Consider the following 20,196-nt stretch of genomic DNA (forward strand, 5'->3'; position numbering starts at 1 on the left):
AAACAGCCATTTAGCTATCACTGTGTAATATGGCGCTTTTCAGCGAATCACAGCTGCCTGTGTTCATGCTAGCCTTTCTGCCCTGTTCCGTTTGGACACCACTCCTCCTGCTGGCCTCTCACTGACACCACTCCATTTCTTTAAAAAAAAAAAATGCAACCCCCCCCCCCCCCGCATTGTCCTTGGCCCATCATTTCTTGGAATGCCTGATCCCCTCTTTTACCCCCCTCGCTAACAACATCACTCCTGACTCCCTCCGACTCACCCGGTCAACACCCGTACCTGACCCAAACACTCACCCTGCTTCCCCCCTCCCAAAACAGCAGCCAGCAGACACTGAACAGGGCCGCCGCACCTCCTTGGAGAAGTTCACCCGCAGTGTGGTAAGTCATTTGGAGCTGGGGCTGCTCATATCACAAACCACACTGGCTGGCTCACTATCAGAGGCTTTTGCAGTTATAACCATATTACACTCTATTGTGGCTTTTAGACCAGTAGAAGGATGTGTATGTGCGAATAAGACAGCATAATGACATGAATGGTTGCAGCTTATCATTTTCAATATAATCAGTTTTTGTTTTTTGTTTTTTTTGCCAGAGATTCTTTGTGATTTATGAAGTACTTCTGCTGTCAGCAGTAATGTGTTTTGGTTTTAATTGACCTTCTAGGGCAAGTCTTTGACGGGAAAGCGGCTGACAGGACTGATGCAGTCATCCTGACACAGCCTGTGCTGGAGGGGCATGGCCAGACCCCGTTGGAGGGGTGACCGCCACACAGGGGCCAGGGCTGAGGCACAGACAGTGGAGCTGGCCTTGACGGGACTGCTGTGGAAGCTCTCAGACGCCGCTCCAAGGACTGTTGCCATAGTGCTAGTGCAATATTGGGGCCTGTTGGGTTGAAAAGCCCGAGCGGAAACACTGAGGAAAAGACAGTTCTGATAAGAGGAACATCAGCCACACACTCCATGGCATGCAGCATACAGTATAAGCACATTCAGACTTGGACTGCACTCTTTCCATCTTTTAGTTGGCCGAGCAGTTGTTCGGCCACTTGTTGACTAAGCTGAGTTTTTATTATTTTCATTGTGTTTTATATACATGTTTATTGAATATCAAAAGCAACAATAGTCTTCGATTTAAAAAAAAATGCACTTAAAAGCTCTTTGCCATAACACTGAAAAGGAATTGACAATTTTTAAAATTGTCCAAAGCAGCTGGGGCCCTTCCTAACTCATTACCGGCTTAAAAAAAAAAAATAATCAATGAATCACATCGACACAGACATCTAATCTAATTTACGTGTCTCTCTACTTGCAAGGCCGCCAGCAATAACTGAAGCGTGAGACCACTTTTTTCTTTTCTTGTCTTTTCTTTTTTAGAAATATATCGAACCTCTTTTTCTAACTTTGAAATGTCTATTGTAACCGTTTATTAAAAAGCACATGACATGCCAGTTAAATAGTGAATATAGGCAGAACTCAAGCATACAAGTTTGGTTTTCCTCAGTTATATTTAATGACATCAATGAAGTTTATTTTTGATGCTATTATATTTCATGCTTCATTACATTCCAAAATACAGCATAAGGGCTTAATGTAGCATCCACAATGTACTGTCGCTTGATTCATCCAAAGTCTTTGTCCAGGATTTATGTTTCATATCTGCAACAGTGCTTTGTAATGAGACTTATGGCAAAGATTCATTTAAAATGGTCCACAGCTTTAACAACGTCCAGGCTTCAACTTCCAAAAGAATCAATTTCAGTGCTGCACGGTCAGATTAATCAGTTCAATTGTCCATGTGAAGACGTGCATGAGATGCTTTGACACTTGGTGTGAAGCACGGTGATTTGAGGTTTAATTTGGTCTCTAGTGTTCACTGTCTCGTGCGAAATAGCATCCACATGCTTGTTGGGCTCTCGTTTTAGTGAAGCTCTCAATGTCTCCAGTGCCATGGGTCCATCTAGTGGCGGATATACCACAGGGCCAGTGTTCTCGACTGCATTGTGTTGTGTTCACCTCATATTGAAGGATATTATGATGTCAAAAATAGGTGTTCTCCAATCATGGAGATATTTCTAGGCCTGCTGCCCAATATGGGATTGTTTATGTTTTATTGTTTTTGTACTGCATGACTTTTTCCCACCTTTTGTTTTCTGATAATACTGAAGCCTGACCTTTTTCTTTTTTTTGAGGGACGGGCAAAATGTGTGCCATGATTCTCTGTTTAATAGCGTCATGTGTTTTAATGGCTGTGGGAAAAACGGTGCATGTTATTGAAGAATAATGGCATATTAGACGGTTTGATTCTACAAAGACAGTGCACTGATGAGGAAAAGCACCTGAACTGGAGCAACACACCTCAGTGGACAGACATCAAAGCCCTGAAACGCAACCAGGAACAATATCTGTCCTGTCACGGGTGCCACACATTGAACATTAAGGCCTCTTAGCTCCACTGTGGCTTCAACCTCCTCATGTTGACAGGAAGCCCTCAGATTTAAGAGATTTCAATCACACAGCTCCCCCATGAGGCCAGTGACTGCGACAGTGAAGGACTAACACTTCTGAATAAGAAAATAATGTTGGTTTTTTTGTTTTTTTAGAGTTGTTGCAATGTACTGTACAGGTCATATTAATAATTATCATTATTATAATGAACCAATAACCTCTTGATTATAAGGTAGAGAGCGATGTTTAACCTGAGTCAGTGTACCAAATGTTTATTCTCAGCACAAACACAATGACACTATGTACAGAGTGCATTGTAGATGTAAAATGGCTAAATTTCATTATCCAAAAGCACACTTTATTATGATATGGGCACATTACTATGCATGTAACATATTCAGGGCATTTTGTGCTTTTAGTTTCTCAGTAAGCAAAATAACTACAGGCACTCTAAAACACTCAAGCACTTGCTATCTATTCATGGGTACCAAATAATAAACACTCCGGACCTGTCTGCTCTGTGCCGTTATTGGTGTTTTGCTCTGCTCCTTTATGAAACTAAAGAATACAAAAGATTGTGGGGAGAGACCTTTCACTTATTAGTACTTTGGGTGTTGTTATTTGAGGACCTTGGACTTAGTGTTTTTGTTTCACAGACTTTAACAATGGCACCAAATTTCAAACTTAATAATAGTTAATAGAGTGATGCTAAAAAACTGATAAAACACTATGCACCATTTTAGAAAATGAATTTCTGAAATGGTGCATAGGGTCCGGAGGACAGAGCAGTCAAAAAGGCTCTCTGGGATTAAAAAGTTTGAGTGAATACAAAGACTGATCTGTTACAATAAAGGATTGTAAACACATAAGTAACTCAAACAATAAGTTATTAAAGTCAAATTCACCTAAATACTAACCAGAGTGCGATATAAAATTAAGAGTGGGATCAGTCATGTTAAAAGTGTACGGTGCAGATATGGTGTTGAATGGTGCAGCAAACCAAAGAAGGGCTGTCCCACACAAACCCTTCTTTCTGGGTAAAGCACAAAACATGTCCACCTTCAACTCCCAGCATGTACAAAGGAATTATCACAAATTGTTGTTCTAAACTTTTATAAGTTTCCCGATTTTAACATCTAGTGTTTTGTACCTGTTTAAATGCTCTGATAAAGTGAATTTCACAGGCTACACATGCAATGCTCTTAAACTCTACTATTGTTAACTCTAATCATTTTTTACAGACTTCCATCACAGGTTTTTCTTCCTTGTCTGCTCATAAAGTCTGAGGGTCACTCCAAACTCTTGATCCGGTATGGATTCTTCCATTTAACAGCTCTTTGCAAAATGAACTATGGACTTTTCCATAAAAAACAACACCCAGCATGAAGGTTCTTTTTTTTCCTTTATTTTTTTCAGAACAATAAAAATAGTTTAACAAACAAAGACTTCTTCATTCTCTCCATTTGGACTTGTATTTACAGCTGAAGATGAAACAACCAGTCATGTCCATTTCATCTCCTCTTGACTCCTTTCCCACCCCAATCCTCCCTCTCCAACCCCGTCAGGCTTGACAAGAGAGTACCAGGACCTATTGCTGTGTCTTTGACGAGGTATACAGGCTATTCAATGATTGGTGACACATTATTTTAAGCAGACGTCACTGACTTTTTCCATTTAGGAGCTTCTCCTTTTGTTCAGAACTGCACCACACTTGGCCTGTTTGTCGACAGTAACATTTAGCAGGTTATGATGACACATGCTTTCACTTATTGGCATGACTTTCAGAAGATAAAAGACACAACTTTACTGTGGAAACACTACACAGCTGATAAAGGAGAAGGCGACAAGATAGTTGACAGGTCTCAGATCCATTGTTTGCCCAGATGAGATAAACTGCTGTGTGGAGGGTCCCTGAGGGAAGTGAAGAAAGTTGGTTTGATTGCACAAGCAAGACATTAATGGATAGCTTCAAAAACGGAGCAGCTATTATTACACGGCATCAAATACTCACATTGAAGTGCGTTATTACACAGCATGTGCAACCTATAGACTTAAAAGGCTTTTTGATACAGTACTTCAAGCACCTTCTAAATGTCATAAAGCAATTAGGCCCCTCTAAAACACTCAAATGTCACAAATGTTGGATTTTACAGTTTCCACTTTTCACCAGGTCTGCAGCTCTGAGTGGGGTCATGTCTCACTAGCAAAACGCATCTGAGATGAATCTCACTCTTGGCAAAACCTATTGAGGCTATAGATTTGAAACCAAAAGTGGACAAAATCAGCGAAGACCAGACAGAGAAGAAGCTTGTTATTGCAATGTTTTCCTATAGCACAGGACTGCAGCATCTCAAACCCCTGGTAGTTGACTGTAATGAGATCCATGTGTGATGTTTCTGTCCTTCCTCACCAACTCAATACAATCACATGAATCAGGGCTGAGTGGCTGAACAACCAACAGCAGAGGAAATGAAAGATGCCTGAGTAGTTGTTGCTATTGTGCACCTGATCAGGACAGAGGTATTGATACAGTCTGAACAAACCCAAGAAGTCATACTAATTTAACTTTAAAGAGTTCAAAACAGAAATATCACAAGAGAGAAACAATGCCCCCCCCCCAAAAAAAAAAAAAAAAAAAAAGCTAAAATACTGCAGCCCATTAGAGATGAGAGGCAGAAGAGGCTGAGCGAAACCAGACAGAGGGACTGAAGCAGAAAACCTTTGCGTCCATGTCAGAGTATTAATAGAAGTAGTCCAGAGGTCTGCGTGTAGTTGTGGTGAATTTGAGCACCATCTCTATGGCTGGGGTTCAGGGGTTCACTGGTCCAATCAGGTTGGAGGGTCATGGCTGTCAGAGCTGGTTTTCCAGGGCAGAGGGGCAGGCTGGCACAGTGATGAGGATAATGACGTCTTAGTGTCACATCAGATCACACAGCAGACACAGTCACAGAGCAGGAGTGGGCAGGCTGGGCCACGGGAGGCCCCAAATGCACCCGTTGGGCACAAACAATCCAAAGGCCTGGCCTTTAGTGTTCCCATAGTTCAGTGGAGCTCCAGCACAGTGCAGAAAAGATGAAACAAAGCTGGATCTACTCACATATCAAATGTTCTGGGGAGATCAATACATATCATCTGGGGAGCAGTTGCTTCAATTAGGCCACATGGCCTGTAGGAGTGGTGGATGCCTATTCATCCGTTTCAGTCAGTTATTTTAGGCCCAAGTCAGAGAGGAAATGAAGGCTCATCAGTTATTGAGGGTTAAATCCTCTTCTTCACTGGTTACCCCCCCCCACCTCTGGGCCAATGTGCTGAGTGCTCCTGTGTAACACAGACATGAACAGTTAGACGTGCACACAATATGACTCAACAAGACCAACAGACTGCAGCCACACTAGCAGCTCTGACAGGCCATGTGGGCCAATGGTGCTTTTAGACCAAGGTTAATATACTTGCATCAAGCAGGTACCTTGGCCAACATGTTAAACAATTTTTATTTGTTAGTGTGCTGACTTTTTCTAATTAGCACTGGATACAAAGTGCAGCAAGCTGATGACAATGTCTCTTGCTTTGAGCTATTTGATTATGTGTTGGAAAGATTTAAAATTTGAGGCACAAGACTAAAAATCAGAGGCCCTTGCTCTGGGGCCAAGGAATATCTTCCAGCTGGTACTATTTAGTTATTGAAATATTTCAGCCTGGACCAAGCTGATGAGCCACCTCCATCTTCCCTGGAGCCACCAACATATCTGAGAACTACAATACTGTTTGATTCCCGCGTGCCAGAAGGGTGAGCTGATTGAAGCCTTTTCACCAGCAAAGTCAAATTACTCCTCACATGTTGCTTACCTTCCACTTTGTTAGTCCACCACATCTTTAAAGAGTGTATTCATTTAGACTTCTTCATCCAGAGATGTCCAGTGGCCTGTGGCAGTCCATTCATTGGTTCCTTCATTTTCACACAAACTTAATCCAAAGTGGGAGCAGAAGAAGAGGCCTTCAAAGTAACAGCCACTACGGGTTAAAAAAAAAAAAAAAACAAAAGCATCCAGTATCCAAAATGTAGGTCTGCTATGACATTCAATCAACCCCCAAATGTATCATTCATTCCTTTAAAATATTCAATTCTTAAATTTTCTAATTTCTCCAGTGTTTTGTTGTTCAAGATGATGATGATGATGATGATACTTCTCCAGCGAGGAAGGGGGGGGGGCTCCAAAAACATCCTCTGTTCTGCATGAAGGCCAAGTCACTTGTCAACAAACACTGACAGTTGTTCATTGCCTTAAAAGTTAATATATATATTTATATATGTAAAAAAAAAAAAAAAGTGTTCATAAATTATTCAACAATGTTCAGTAGATAAAATACCACTTGCATTTCTGTCCTGAAATGATCAATTTGTGCTTTCTGCAAACATAAAACATTGAAAAAAGAAGCAGCAAATTTTTGCCAGAGGTTAATCCATATAAAAAACAAACATCAAAAAAAAAAAAAAAAATCCAAAAAAACAAACAAAAAACAAAAACATTGTCTCTTGACTCGAAAAAAGGTTCACTCTATCTGTGTCGGTTGGATATCCCATTGCTGTTTGTAGCAGGCTCTTCCAGCTCGTCATCCTCAAAACCATGGAAGGTGGAAGTGTCGCTCTCTGAAGTGGTGCCGAACAGCTCCTCGGCGCCGGTAAAAGTCCCATCTTCCTTCTCCTCTCCACCGTCAGCTGAAACAGTAGAGAGTCGGATGATATTACAAGACCAAATCATTCACTTTAGACCTAGTTCGGAAGATGAAGTTTCATTTTGTTGTGTACTGACTCACTTGTGCATTGGCAGGCAGAGCAGGGAGACGCAGATTTACCCGTTTTTTTGTTTGAGCCCTGGCATTTACTACAGTAGTTGTTGGGAATGCTGGCCCCACCAGGACCCTTTGGACCTGTAAGAAAAAAATCCAGAAAAAAAGTCCCAGGTATAAGTGATCAGTAAAAATACAAAGATACTTTTTCCACAAGCTTCCGTACTGTGGAATAAATTTTTTTTCCTCCTTAATTTATCACAGAATGTGGTGCCTTAACCCCATGAGCCAATGGGTGCTGTAATCTTTAAGGGGGTAAAAAAAAAAACAAACAAACAAACAAAAAAAAAAAAAAAAACACAACTATGAGCTAAAATCAATACATTCAACAAGTACAGTACAGTATCTCCTTATCTATTTTTGTATCTGTACTGGCACCCAAGATAAATGCCAAAAATTGTGTTATCAGTATTTAAAATAGGCAAAAACAAATGAAACATTAACACTAAGAATTGGCTGATATGTTTCATGCCAGCTTTCTGCACAGGATAATTTTTGGTTTGCTGAAGGAAAACAAACACTGCAGTGAATGACAGGAAGAGCAGTGAGGCCCTTTACGTTTGTGTCTGTCCGTCTGTGGTACAGAGGGGGACCTGGATGCCACCGTGTTCCTCTCTCCTGCTCTGCCTTCCTCAGCCAGGTGGGAATGGGTGTAGTGGTAACTTAGTCCCGTACGGTTCCTGTAGCGTTTTGCACAGACTGCAATAAACAGTAGACAGATATTCACACAGAGTGGCCGCATTTTATTTTACAAATAGAATTTTGGCAACTTTTTCTAAATAGAGATTTTGTTTTTCCATTTATGCCAACTTGTGTTTAGGATAAAGACTTCAACATCCTTTCATTGCAATGAAACCTGCACTGCACTGAGCTGCGAGTCCAACACCCGCCAAGTGTCTGCCAAACTGGTGCATCCCTCAATTACAGAGCAGAAGTACAAACTCCATGCAGTTCTTGTATTCAGCAGCACAAACTGTTACCATAAATAGGAAAAGTAATTAAACATTTAATGGAGGCAACTATTCAACTTCTGGCTCCATAAGAAAAAAAAAAAAGTGAGCACTTTAGGATCTAATTACCGTAGTCAGTCAAATAAAACACAAACCCAGACAACATAATAACCAGTCTCAGTTTCACAGCACCAAGTGCCCTCTTCAGCTTAAGAAAAGTAAGGTAATATAGGGGCTGAATCAATAATCACAGAACTTGCACCACTGCCACTTAAAAATGTATCAAAATAAATATCTTAAAAAACAAACAAACAAACAAAAAAAAAACAACTGTCGTACAAATTAAGGTACCTGAGGTCGAAGATTTTGAGTTCTGCTTTTGTTTGTATCTGTCTGAAAAGAGGGGAAGACAAGTATGAGAACGTGATGTTCAAGAAGAGTCACAAGACCAAGACTTAAATCCAATCCCTGAGCCTGTCTGGATTTCTACATGCAACTTGCATGTACACGAACACTTGAGCCTGCAGTGAACTAGTTCAACTCCCTGAACCTCTAGTTTCATCTCTAAAAACTGATGAAATTGCACTGCCTTAACAACCGACCTCCCCAGGATTTTCAGAATATCTTCATTTGTGAATTTTCTGGAGAACAGTGTAAAACTAGTCGGAGCAAAGAAGACAAGTTGTTTGAATTCCATTGAAGGATCTGGACTTAGTGAATTCCTTCTTCAGTCTCACCAACAGCCAATAAAAAAAGTTATGCCTGAGATGCAGTAAGAAAACCAGGATTTGCAAAATGGTGTCCTCTGTACATTGTTCCACAACCTATATTTTATATACACAACAAATAGTGTATCAATATGTAATGTACTAAATTCACAGTAATTGTTGTAGGTGTAGGTTGTTGGCAGTATATTAACTCAACGATTATAAGATTGAAAAAGGCTGAAGAAGCCTCTGAGAGCAACATATTGTTAGCTCAGCACAGTAAACTCATAAGCTGAATGGATTTCAGTAAGGAAAACCTGATGTTTCAGACTTTATCAGTACTTACTGTCACAAACGTATGGCTTGTCGTCATCCAGATCTGTCCTCCGACGGCCTGAACCCCGTCCCTGAGGAAAAACAAACAAAAAAAAATTACAATGAAGAACATACCTTTCAATATGAGTTGTCAAGCTGCACCACAGACCTATTTGTATATATAGAGAGAAATTGCAATGCCTTAGCCAGGCCTAGACAAATCACACTTGATGTAGTTGTAATTGTGTTTTATGAAGATGACAAAACAGTAGCTGTGTCCCAGTTGATGGGGTGCATTCTCCGGAGGATGCGCTCAGTGAAAGGTGTGGCCCTCGGTAGCCATTGTAGACTGAGAAGTCTGAACCGCATTGAGAGGATCTGCTCGACAAAGGATTTTGGCTTTACGTTATTTCCCACACTTACGTTATTATTGCAACGTGACTCCTGTTGCCTAGCAACCATCCTCTACAGAATTTTTTTTTTCGCAGTTGTACTGTTAAAACCCCAAATGTACATTTAAAATTACAGTCCACCTAATTTTTGTTACTGGTTTTTGATGGCATTTTATTTTAATCACCAGGACTTAGTGAATCTTGCCATAGGTTTGGCTGCAACAAATCCACCTTTCGGTGGCATTTACCAGGACAAGGATATAATTGGCTGCCATGAAGGGGCTTTTGAAATGGCAAAGGCTAGCAACCTAATCATGACATCTGTGACACACTTGTTTTCAAGCTCCTGAATTGGGACACAGCTAATGTAGATCCTTTAGAAGTCATTGTGGATTTGGCTACTGTACAACTGAGATATATGACTATTTGGTCACTTACTCTTCCTTTGCCTCGATGTCTCCTCCTGGGAGTGTCTGCTTCGTAGTCATCATCATCATTGAAAGCGTCTTCTGCTGCGTCGGCCTCTAGAACCCTCTGACACAGGGAGAGAGAGAGCAGGAGAGAGGAAAGACCATTTCAATATGCAACTTTGATTAAAGGCCTGTCTACTGAAACACTGAGGAGCAACAACATGGAGAAGAGAAAAAGCTCTTTGTAGTTCTCACATAATATGTTCGTGACAGATGTTAAGTTCTTTCTGTTCTTCAATTAATGTCTTTTTTCTGCAAAAACAGACTGCTTACAGATGATATTTCTAATTTAATTCATTTGTTTAGAGGAAATAGGGTGGATTTATAACCTCTGTTTGCTTTGGGAGGAGGGATTAGCAACAGTGCTCAAAGCTCTGTCTTCCTGTTTGATTTCCTTTTGAAAATATCTACGTTTCCACAGGTACATATGTTGGAGGAATGCGTGATGTGCAGATATGAGATAAGCTTGCAGACACCACTGATAGAAATAGTACATTTAAAATGAAGTTTTATATTAGAAGTCATTATGTGGCTTTAACCATGATAACCATATGCAATGGTCAGTAAACTGGAAATTAAAGTTGAAGCAGACCACTTGTCCAAGCCGCCACTAGTGAGACAGTAGTCAGCTAAGAAGACCTGCAGGTCAGCTGGAAAAAACTTGGCAAGCTACCTTGGCAACTGGCAGAGGCAAAACACTTCATTCTCAGTGCCAGAGCTTTCAATGGTATTCATGATATCACTGGGCATTCATATTTGAAGCATGTGACCAGCAAGCTTAACACAGGGAACCTACCTGGATCTCCAGCAAGCTCTCTTCATCGTTCTTAGCGTTGTTCCTCTTATCCAGTCCCTCTCCTCGCAACAGAGCCTCCAGTGTGGTGCTCTGAGTGGGCAAGGTGTCCTTGGACATGAGACCACCATCTGCACAGGGATAAAAACAGGCAAGACATGACGGATCATCAAAACCGGCTGATGTTATCACAGCATTTTTTTAAGTCATTGTTCACTTTAAGTCCCACAGGGTTAAGGTTAGTAATCAAAACAATGGAACCTGTATTTTGTATTGAGAACTTTCCTCACAGCAGTATATTACTAAGAATAATGTGTTTTCCTTCTGAAAGCGAATGCATTGTCATTAGTGACCGCTTAATTGCTTGCAAGGCAGACATAAGACTGACTTTGTCCACAGGGATCTCTGTGGTACAATGTAGATAAGTGGCTTATGACTTTAATCTGAGCGCATCATGCAGATATCTCCTCCTACAATGAGCTGAAGATCTAAACAAACAGTGTAGGAGGCAAGCAGGTTGAGCAGACAAAGAACAAACAACAGTTTTGACAGTCGTCCGATTCCAAACATCAACAAAATCTCTTCTCCACAGAGAGCTTCATAATCATCCTGTTCCTCTGTATAGATGTTTGAAAAGAGGACACACTTCAAAGTCACCCCCCCCCATTGCTTACTATGTTATATCTGTACCCACTAGAAAGACTTTTTCTGAATTTTGAACAGGTCAGGTGCAGATAGAAGAGGTAGGCATGAGAAGCAGATACAAAACGCTTCTCTAAATTGGGTTTCTCCACCGTGTGGTGGCAGCCCCTCACCATTGTGTCTGCACACGTTGACTTTCAACTCTCCGCGACGAGACAGACCACCCCACCCACCCACCCACCCCATACCTCCCTCCCTCTATCCCAACCCATGGGAGCTGGGAGGCTAAAAATAGAGCCAGCATCAGCCTGCAGCAGGGAGCTGATTCTGCATGCAGCCCCAGTCTCTAGCACACCATCAGTTAGACAGCCTGCCGAGGCAGCGAGACACACTCTAGAGGCTGCCCTGTGCAGCACACCTCTGGCCAGCTGCAGAACGTGCTCGGTCTGAGAGACACCAGGTTAAATCAGGGTATGTTTCCCCTCTATTGGGCACTGGCAGACAATCCACTGTTGTCGGAAAAGGGGAGGGACAGCAGGGTGGTGGTGGTGGAGGGGTCTTAGCGAGCGCCAGCTCAGTGGAAAACAATAGCTACAATGGGATGTGTTTGGCAAACAAAGGCTTGGTTCATATGCTATCTCCCCATCTTGCTTTCTCTTTTCAGGCTCTCTCAGTTTTACTTTCTTGGATTCCTGAACATTTATCCTTCTACCATGTTATGCAGAATTTAAAGGATCATATGGAGATATCTCCCCAAAATACAGGGTATTTCCTTTTACAGAATCTACTAAAAATTCAAAAATGTAACATAATATATTTCTGTCTCTTTTGTCACATTCACTCTTGAGGATAGTGTAACTTCCCAGTGGGCATGTAAAAAGCTTTGAGCATAGAATGGACCAGTTACTTGAGCTCAGGAACACCGGACACAAAAAACACACACACACTGCACGGCAATTTATAGGGAGAGATGAAAGAGTTTCCAGAGAGAAAGAGACCAAACCAATCAGCAAGGGAGGTGGTAAGTAGAAAATAAGATTCATGGAGAATATAGAAGATAGGTTAAATGTTTGGAGTATGCCATTTCAAGTGGCAGCCTGTGAAGGCCAAACTCCATTCAATAACATTTATTAAATACTCTCTGCAATGGCTGAACTCTGTCTCGCTGCTCCAAGCAGTGGTAAATCTAATTACATGTTCTACTTCTCACAAAACAAGTTTACCAGCTGGGGTGAACACAGCCACATTTCATTCTCAGAAAAAGGACTGGCAGTAACAGTTCTGCTCAGCACGCCGAGACTGAGTGATATGCTTTTAGTGAGATTATTCCAGATCGTCACCAGTAATCACATGAGCTAAAGGAGGTGGGTGGGAGATGGAGGGAGAGACGGCTGAGCGAGAGGAGCAGAAAGTGATTGGCAGGTGGTGCAGGGTCTTACCAAGCTGGAGACCGTAGATGCCCAGACGGGGATCTGTGGTGTTGTGCAGTCGTCTTTTCTTTCTCCAGCAGCGGGCGGGGTATGTGTACATCTGCCCAGCTGAAACTCCTGTATAAAACAACAGTAACACATGCCAATTTTAAACTTTAATCTATTGAAATGTTCATTAATAAAAAAACAAAAAATAAAAACGCTATTTACACAAATCATAACTTATTGCAGTTTACATATAAAAAAAACAAGACTTTAATATAAGAGCTTGATTATATTGCTTCTGTTTTAGATATCTGTGTTGAGACTGATACTATATTTACTTCACAAGCATTATTTAGATAAATACACTGATGAGTGTGATGCTTTGCAATAATGAGTTGTTTGGTTGATAAAAAGGTAGCTCATTGATTATCAAGTCATTCAGGAAGCAAAAATGACATATTGCCTTTTACATGTACTCCTTTTTGTAATTTCTATAACAAATTATTATTTTCATCACTTTTTAATTTAATTAATTGATGGTTGGCTTTAGATAATGGATAAAATTAAAATTGCCTCCAACATTTTTGCAGAACACAAATGAATGTTCAACAGCCCAAAACCAAAAGATAATAAATTTACAAGCATGCAAAAAAGAAAAAGGCACATAATGTCCACATTTTCAGAACAGAATACAACTTTCGCAGTCAGTTGATGATCAATCACATTGACAAAACTTTCTCTTTTTAATCAAAATTATGTCAGTTATGTCTATTTCTGAATGTCTTTTAGGACTGGACTATTGTTTAATCAAAACAAAAGGCTGAAAGATGTGGCTAGGTAGTGGTATGTATGAAACTTTTTTTTTTTTTTAACCATTTTCAAATTTTTTTATATCAAAATAATTGATTATGGGGAGAAGTAATCAACTGATTAATAATTAAAATACTCATTATTTCCAAGTCTTGTTAATAGCTTTGGATAATTTAAATGCAGACACCATTTTACAAGCCTAATGGACCAAAAACACTTAACTCTCACTAAACATTCTTAATGTGTGTATGTGTGCGCGCGGGCATGTGCGTTTGCCCACCAGGGCTACGGTGGTGCCGCTCCATCCAGATGTAGCAGTTGTTTTGAGCCACACCGGTTTGTGAGTCCAGGAACGGCAGGCGGACACTGCGTTCAGCACACAGGCGTGCATTGTAGCTGCGGCACTGCTCAATGGCCTCCTTGTAGAACTGGTCACCCAACCTGTGGGGGGTAGCGGTAGCAACAGGGGTCAGTGACACTGAGTGACGTGGTCAACACCTGCTCAGTTGGAGACGTGGCAGCTGGTTTGAAGAGCTGGGCAGCAACAGACATATCACTGACGATAAGTGAATATTTGCAGAAGCTCTGACACACGGACTGGTCTTTTTTATCATGTATGAATCCTGACTGTGGTCTATTGCTTTACTGGCCACAGATTAAATCAGTTGGCTGAAGCTGATACAAAATTCTGATAGACAGCAGATGAAAACAACAAAAGGACATAATCCCTGACTGCTTCTTTAAAACAAAAAAAAAAAAAAGAAAAATTATGTGAAAGTAAAGTAAAAATGATCTTCAGTCTAAGTAATGTGCTTCAAACTTTAGTTAAGCCTTCTTCAATGTATGTATCAAAGTGGTACGGACACTATCCTCCCTCAAACTTGTTATTGGGGTGAATTTATTGGAAAACCAAACAATGCAACACAGCTATTGCACAACAACTCTACTGCTCCTGCTCCCAAGGTTAAACATGTTATTACCTCTGTGGGCTCTTTGTCTGATCTGATTTGATATAGGCTGTGAGCTCCAGAGCTGTTGACTGAGTTAGATTATCACGACAACAATGAATCTGCAGGGTGATATGAAGTCACTCCTCTGCTCAACTAAGGCAGCAAATACTCTCACACTTTAGTTCCACTTTTCTTAGTGCCACTGAGATTTTGGCAGTCCCTCAGGGCGTTAGAGTTAATATTCAGAGTGAAATGGGGGAGGATATTTCACATTCAAGCCCTCAATCGCTGCCACACGCCTGGTATGGTAATTAGCCTACTTAATTAATCTCAGCAGAACGCCTAGCACAAGAGCAGGTTCTAATTTTGCTATGTCAAAGATGGGGGTAAATGCAGCCACTTTGAAATCATGGTAAGGTATAAGGTGTGTGATTTCCACAGTTTACTGTTTAATGACAAGCCCAGCACAGCAAAAAAAGAAAAAACAACACTGTGGCAACCAGTTCTTGTATGAACATCTCCACATCCGCATAATGAAGTTCCTACACGTGTTCTCAATTACAACATTAGGAGAACGGCCATTTTGAAGCGAAACTAATGAGCTGCAGTCAGATTCGAGCCTGGAATCTTAAACTAGAGGTGGAGGAGGTAAGAGGCCGATCTGTCAGCGTCTTCCAGACCCCGCTCTCCCCTCCCTCCCTCTATCCATCTCCCTCTCTCTTCACAGGACTATGTCCAGCAGATGAACAGCCGTGTTAGAAATGCTGTCCTGCACAAAGCCCACGGTGCTGTGGTTCAGACAAAGCCACAGTGTGTGAGGCTTCTGGGAAAAGGAGGCTTTGTGTCAGTGTGGCTGAGAAGAGTAAACAGTCACAGGTACAGAAGAAGGACAGGGAGGGGCAGAGAAGGTGTTTGAGAGAGAAAGATGGGGAATAGACAGAATAATCAAAGCAAGACAGCCAGGTGTAAAAAAGGCAAGCCTCTGGGAACCAGGGCTCAAAGCTAGCATCCAGATCATGACTTTGGGCTATGGGGGTGTTTTTTCCTTCACCGTGCTACCGTCATATCAAAAGTGGCTTTATTGTGGCTGATAACCATGTCACTACTAGTCTCTGCTTTGTGAAGATGGTGTACAGCTTGAGAGAACTAGTTTCTTCGATCTGCCAGCAGTTTCGCAGGAATTTTTACAGGAAGAATCACACAGGGCTGAACTTAAAACAGATTTTACATCTTCAACAGTTGCTTGATGAAAGATTCCCTTTCAACGTGTATTGGGGTTGTTAAAGAAATAACACACAGCTGTGTCGTAAGATGTATTAGTTGTGTTCCTCTGATCTTTACCACATGTGGTAGGCTACTGTTTCCAACAGTAAATTAACTGAACCTGTTTGCTCTACTGCCATTCCTTAATTTCAACACACAGTCCTGATGGGACACACTGTGATATACTGTATCAGATTACTAGCTGGCCAGTTGTGAATACTCCCTAAAGCCACACTCTGCATGGGGTTGTCGTGGTGGTGGTGTTTGAGGTGGGAGTGGCAAAGTAAGTAGCAAAAGTCCTCTGAGTGGATACTGGATGTGAGACAACATGCTTGAAAGTGCTCAGTGCACTGAGAAGCAGGTGCTCCATCTTCTGGGAGACATCCTTCTGTCATTTGTAATGAGTGACAAGAGTCACCCATCCAGTGACACAGGAGTGGTGAGGCAGTCGGTGTGTCTGTCTCATGTACTATCTCTCTCACACACACACACAGTTGTTTGCCACAACTCTTTTTTTCCCCTGCCTTCTCTGATTTCAAATCAAAGTGGTTTGAGAACTATTTCAGTTTGTTATCTTCATCAGGTCTTAATTCTTAAAATTTTGCCCACTATTCACATCAACTTTAAACTCATAACTAAAAATGCCATGAAACAGAAGTCAGATGGGGAAAAAAAAACACAAAACACACGCATAACCAACGAAAGCAGTCTGGCAGTGACAAATGAACGTATTTGGGAAAGAATACAAAAGGGAAATGGTTGGTTTAACAGTCAAACTGTTTTAAACATCCATCATAGTTTACAAACCAGCCTCCTGGTTCATCTAAGACCTACATACATATGTTAGATGTGTGCACATAGTTTTCCTGTTCAAAGGCCTATTACAACACATCAACATTCAGTTTCATCTAGAAAAGAGCTCACACACACACACACACACACACACACACACACACACACACACACACACACACACACACACACACACACACACACACACACACACACACACACACACACACACACACACACACACACACACACACACACACACACACACACACACACACACACACACACAATCCTCTTGATTCAGTTTTGTTTGTTTTTTTGTTTGTTTTTTGTTTTTTTTATTATTGAAGTTCTGTCAAAATGGTCAGGCTCAGTTTGGTTTATTACATTATTATTTCTTTTTTGGCTGTTATATGACAAATCCTGGGGATTTAAAGTGAATTTAAAAAAATTTTGTTCATGGAAAAGGTGCCTCCGAGGTATGTGCTAAACATCCTCAATATCTTCCAGTTGAGTAGAGAAGGTGAGTGTATGCATGACGGCTAGGAACAAAGCAAATCTTGTGGCCAATGGGGCCTCCGCTATCAGCGTATTCCTGTCAACGGTTCGCCGTGTCACATGGTTGCGTCCGTAATGTGAGCATGTGTCAGCACTCGTTTTACATATCTAATGAAAAACTTTAGTTTGCAGGAGTGCAGCTCAAAAAGGCCAAGTTGATCTGCAGCCATAATGAAACTCTGGTGCTTATTTTGACACAGCATCCCACTTGATAGGTGTGAATTACGTAAAAATAATAATAAATTACAAAGACAAAAGGCATAAAATTACCATCTAGAAGCATAACTTTTGGCTCTTCAGCTCTGTTCAGAGGGGTTCTCAAATTTGCAGGTGCATTGCTGCTTCACAGGAAGCCATAGCTACCACATAACAAGAGAGGGGGAGGAGGAGGAGGAGGAGGAGGACATACAGAGTGCAGACTGCATCCTTACAACAACCTCTGATTACACCAATCAGAGCAACACAGTCCGGGTGAGGGCAGGAGTAAAACCAGATCATACACCTCCACACACTGAAGTGTCAATACACAGCAGGCCTGACTGTCAAAGTCTAAACACAGCAGATGAATTAGTAGAGCGAAGAAAGTAAACTCCAGCAAAATTAAAAAAAAAAAAATACATACATAAAAGCAGCTTTATTGACTTATTTATAAATGTAATATTCCACACTCCATTTTAATCTGCAGATTCTGAAGATTATTGTCCTCCCCAACCAAGAATGGACCTCACAGCGACGTGCACATGCCTGCACACTGGCGCCTTAAGTGCCACAACTCCACCACAACAAAGTCAAATCAGACTTTCATTTCCCCAAAGTGAAAGATTTTTTCCCTTTTATTTAAACAGAAATATAAGAAAAAGGTCAAACTGGTCCACGGGAGCGACATCCAATTAGTGTCAAGTGTGACTAATTATAATCTGACAAACTTGTGAAATGAAGTCAGAAACCCGAGACAGAGGCTAATTATAGCAGATTGAAACACTTCATTAAGCACAGCTTATAGCAAGGAGACATTCCACATCTAAATGCTAAAACGTCTCTCAGATGAAACGGCAGCGTGACAGCAGACATACTGAAGTGTGTAGGAGCACGAGAAAGTCCAGCATCACTAAAACAAAATGTACTTTGCAAAATAATAGCAGCAACAATGGAAAGCATGTGATACTTGATGAAAAAAATGGAAGATAGACTGACGTACAATTCTTTTTTGCAAAACATTTACATCCAACACGTAAACATCAGCTTCTTAACAGAACTGTTCTGATGCCAGCAGAGAGAAGCTGTGATTGTATCAGGCCATTCCCTGGTGGGCAAAACTGAGAAGGAGGGCACTGCAGGACAAGTGCAAGCATGCTCAGTCGAGTCATGTGTAAATACAGATCTGAGGGAAATTTTGCATGCAGCTAACAGTACTTTCCAGAGCATCATATAAAGAGTGGGAAGGTGGGGAGTTACGTTGCTAAAGGCCACTATGACAGGTTACAAAGTCACTTTGACTGTTCATGAAAGCATGTATTTGGGCCTGCATGTTATCAGTTAAAAGTGCAAAGTAATCCTGAGCAGAAAGTCTACACGCTGTGTAAAAAAAAAAAAAAAAAAGAAAAGCACACAATCAAGGTATGAAAAACATCACTGAGGTGTAACAATGCTGATGGGTGATGTGCAAAGTGTTGTGTGGTCCACTCTGCTACAGTCCACTGAGGTGCCAGGGTACCTCTGTGGAGGAGCAGATGGTTCTCCTGCTTGTGCCCAACACTTCCTCTCTGTCGGAGCATCTCTCTGACAGATGGGCCCAGGATCCTGGACCAAGCTAATCTCCAGCACTCCTCCACTTAAAGGCACAGTGGAGAGCCTGCTCTACCTTCCACAGTCCCAAAGAGCCATGATGATCATTACAAGCCATCAATACAGGCTGGCTGGCTGCTGTCACGTCCACATCAATGCGTGCATCTAAGGAAACGCTAAATTATGATCGAGGTTTGATATTAAATCGACAATGACAAGGAAGCCAGGAGGCTATTTGTGCCTAACTTACAGTAATCTGTCTACCGGTGGAATTGGGTGAAACAATACAGAAGAACAAAGGAGAAATGGAGAAAAAGGTGGAGCGTTTGTATGAAGTTGAGGGACAGAAACGAGCACAGCACAGACTATCTAAGCACGGAGTGACAGCCTATTTCCAACGGCGGACTCACATTTGCTGTCACTTTTGTCGATTTCGCCAGCAAAGCATGCAAATACAAAATGCCTCCTCCCTTGCTTTACCGGGTCCTGACCACGTCTGCGCTCGGAGGAGCCAAAGTTGACATGTCGACAATTCACACCAACTATAAACGACTTTCGGAATGTCAGATGATATTCCGCCGCGATGCCAAACTGAGCACGAAGAAAATCGGCTTTTAATTATTCGGTGCGGCGCAAAGGCACGTTGTCGACAGTTTTCAAATAAATTTATAGCCCTGGAAAGACGACACTCTCCCGTGTTGACTGCAAACCCACACGGAGGAAAAGCTCCGCTAAAGCAGGCAAAATGTCAGGCAGCCTCACGCACATGTTTTGAGACTAAATGTTCAAATCTTGTGGAATAAAAGAACTATAGGAGGCTACTTTGCCATGCAAGAAGTACACAAAATAGATTTGGACAGCTTATACTGACATATGCACACGACTGGAAATGACATGCACGAACAGCCAGTTTTAATGTACTACTTGGCAACAAAGTAATTCTTCACAATTTCCTCAATGTCTAAATTACTTACGCTTTTAGTGGATTCTGAATGACAGCCGCCATTTTGCTACAATGTAACGCAATATCGGCGTCTTGCAGTTCTGAGGGGAACCT

The 20,196-nt window shown here is 41.5% G+C and overlaps 2 protein-coding genes across 8 annotated transcripts in view; one reads left to right on the top strand and one right to left on the bottom strand.

The window, feature by feature from the left end:
* rgs6 (regulator of G protein signaling 6) overlaps window positions 1-719 on the top strand; it is a 28,458-nt gene extending 27,739 nt beyond the window's left edge. For 3 of the 5 annotated variants that reach the window (XM_029493277.1, XM_029493279.1, XM_029493280.1), the window contains one exon: window positions 669-719. In XM_029493277.1, coding sequence (XP_029349137.1) covers window positions 669-719 — 51 coding nt within the window. Of the gene's footprint in view, window positions 1-326; window positions 384-668 lie in introns of all 5 variants that reach the window. The other 2 variants (XM_029493276.1, XM_029493278.1) reach the window with 1 other exon arrangement.
* Window positions 720-3,871: 3,152 nt separating this feature from the next.
* Window positions 3,872-20,166, bottom strand: LOC115035815 (zinc finger protein DPF3-like). 3 transcript variants are annotated; one of them, XM_029493830.1, is made up of 11 exons: window positions 20,114-20,166; window positions 14,072-14,232; window positions 13,006-13,113; window positions 10,928-11,055; window positions 10,100-10,195; window positions 9,301-9,361; window positions 8,599-8,640; window positions 7,856-7,996; window positions 7,265-7,378; window positions 6,296-7,166; window positions 3,873-5,767 (listed from the first exon to the last, which is right to left on the bottom strand). In XM_029493830.1, the coding sequence occupies exons 1-10, from the start codon at window positions 20,143-20,145 to the stop codon at window positions 7,006-7,008; spliced, it is 1,044 nt and encodes a 347-aa protein (XP_029349690.1). In that variant the 5' UTR covers window positions 20,146-20,166; the 3' UTR covers window positions 3,873-5,767; window positions 6,296-7,005. The 3 variants fall into 3 exon arrangements, with proteins under 3 accessions (XP_029349691.1, XP_029349692.1, XP_029349690.1); XM_029493831.1 differs by lacking the exon at window positions 8,599-8,640 and having other exon boundaries at window positions 3,872-5,767; XM_029493832.1 differs by lacking the exons at window positions 7,856-7,996; window positions 8,599-8,640 and having other exon boundaries at window positions 3,872-5,767.
* Between the last annotated feature and the right edge of the window lie 30 nt (window positions 20,167-20,196).

The sequence above is a fragment of the Echeneis naucrates genome, chromosome 22, assembly GCF_900963305.1.
Source record: "Echeneis naucrates chromosome 22, fEcheNa1.1, whole genome shotgun sequence".
Taxonomy (NCBI): Eukaryota; Metazoa; Chordata; class Actinopteri; order Carangiformes; family Echeneidae; genus Echeneis; species Echeneis naucrates.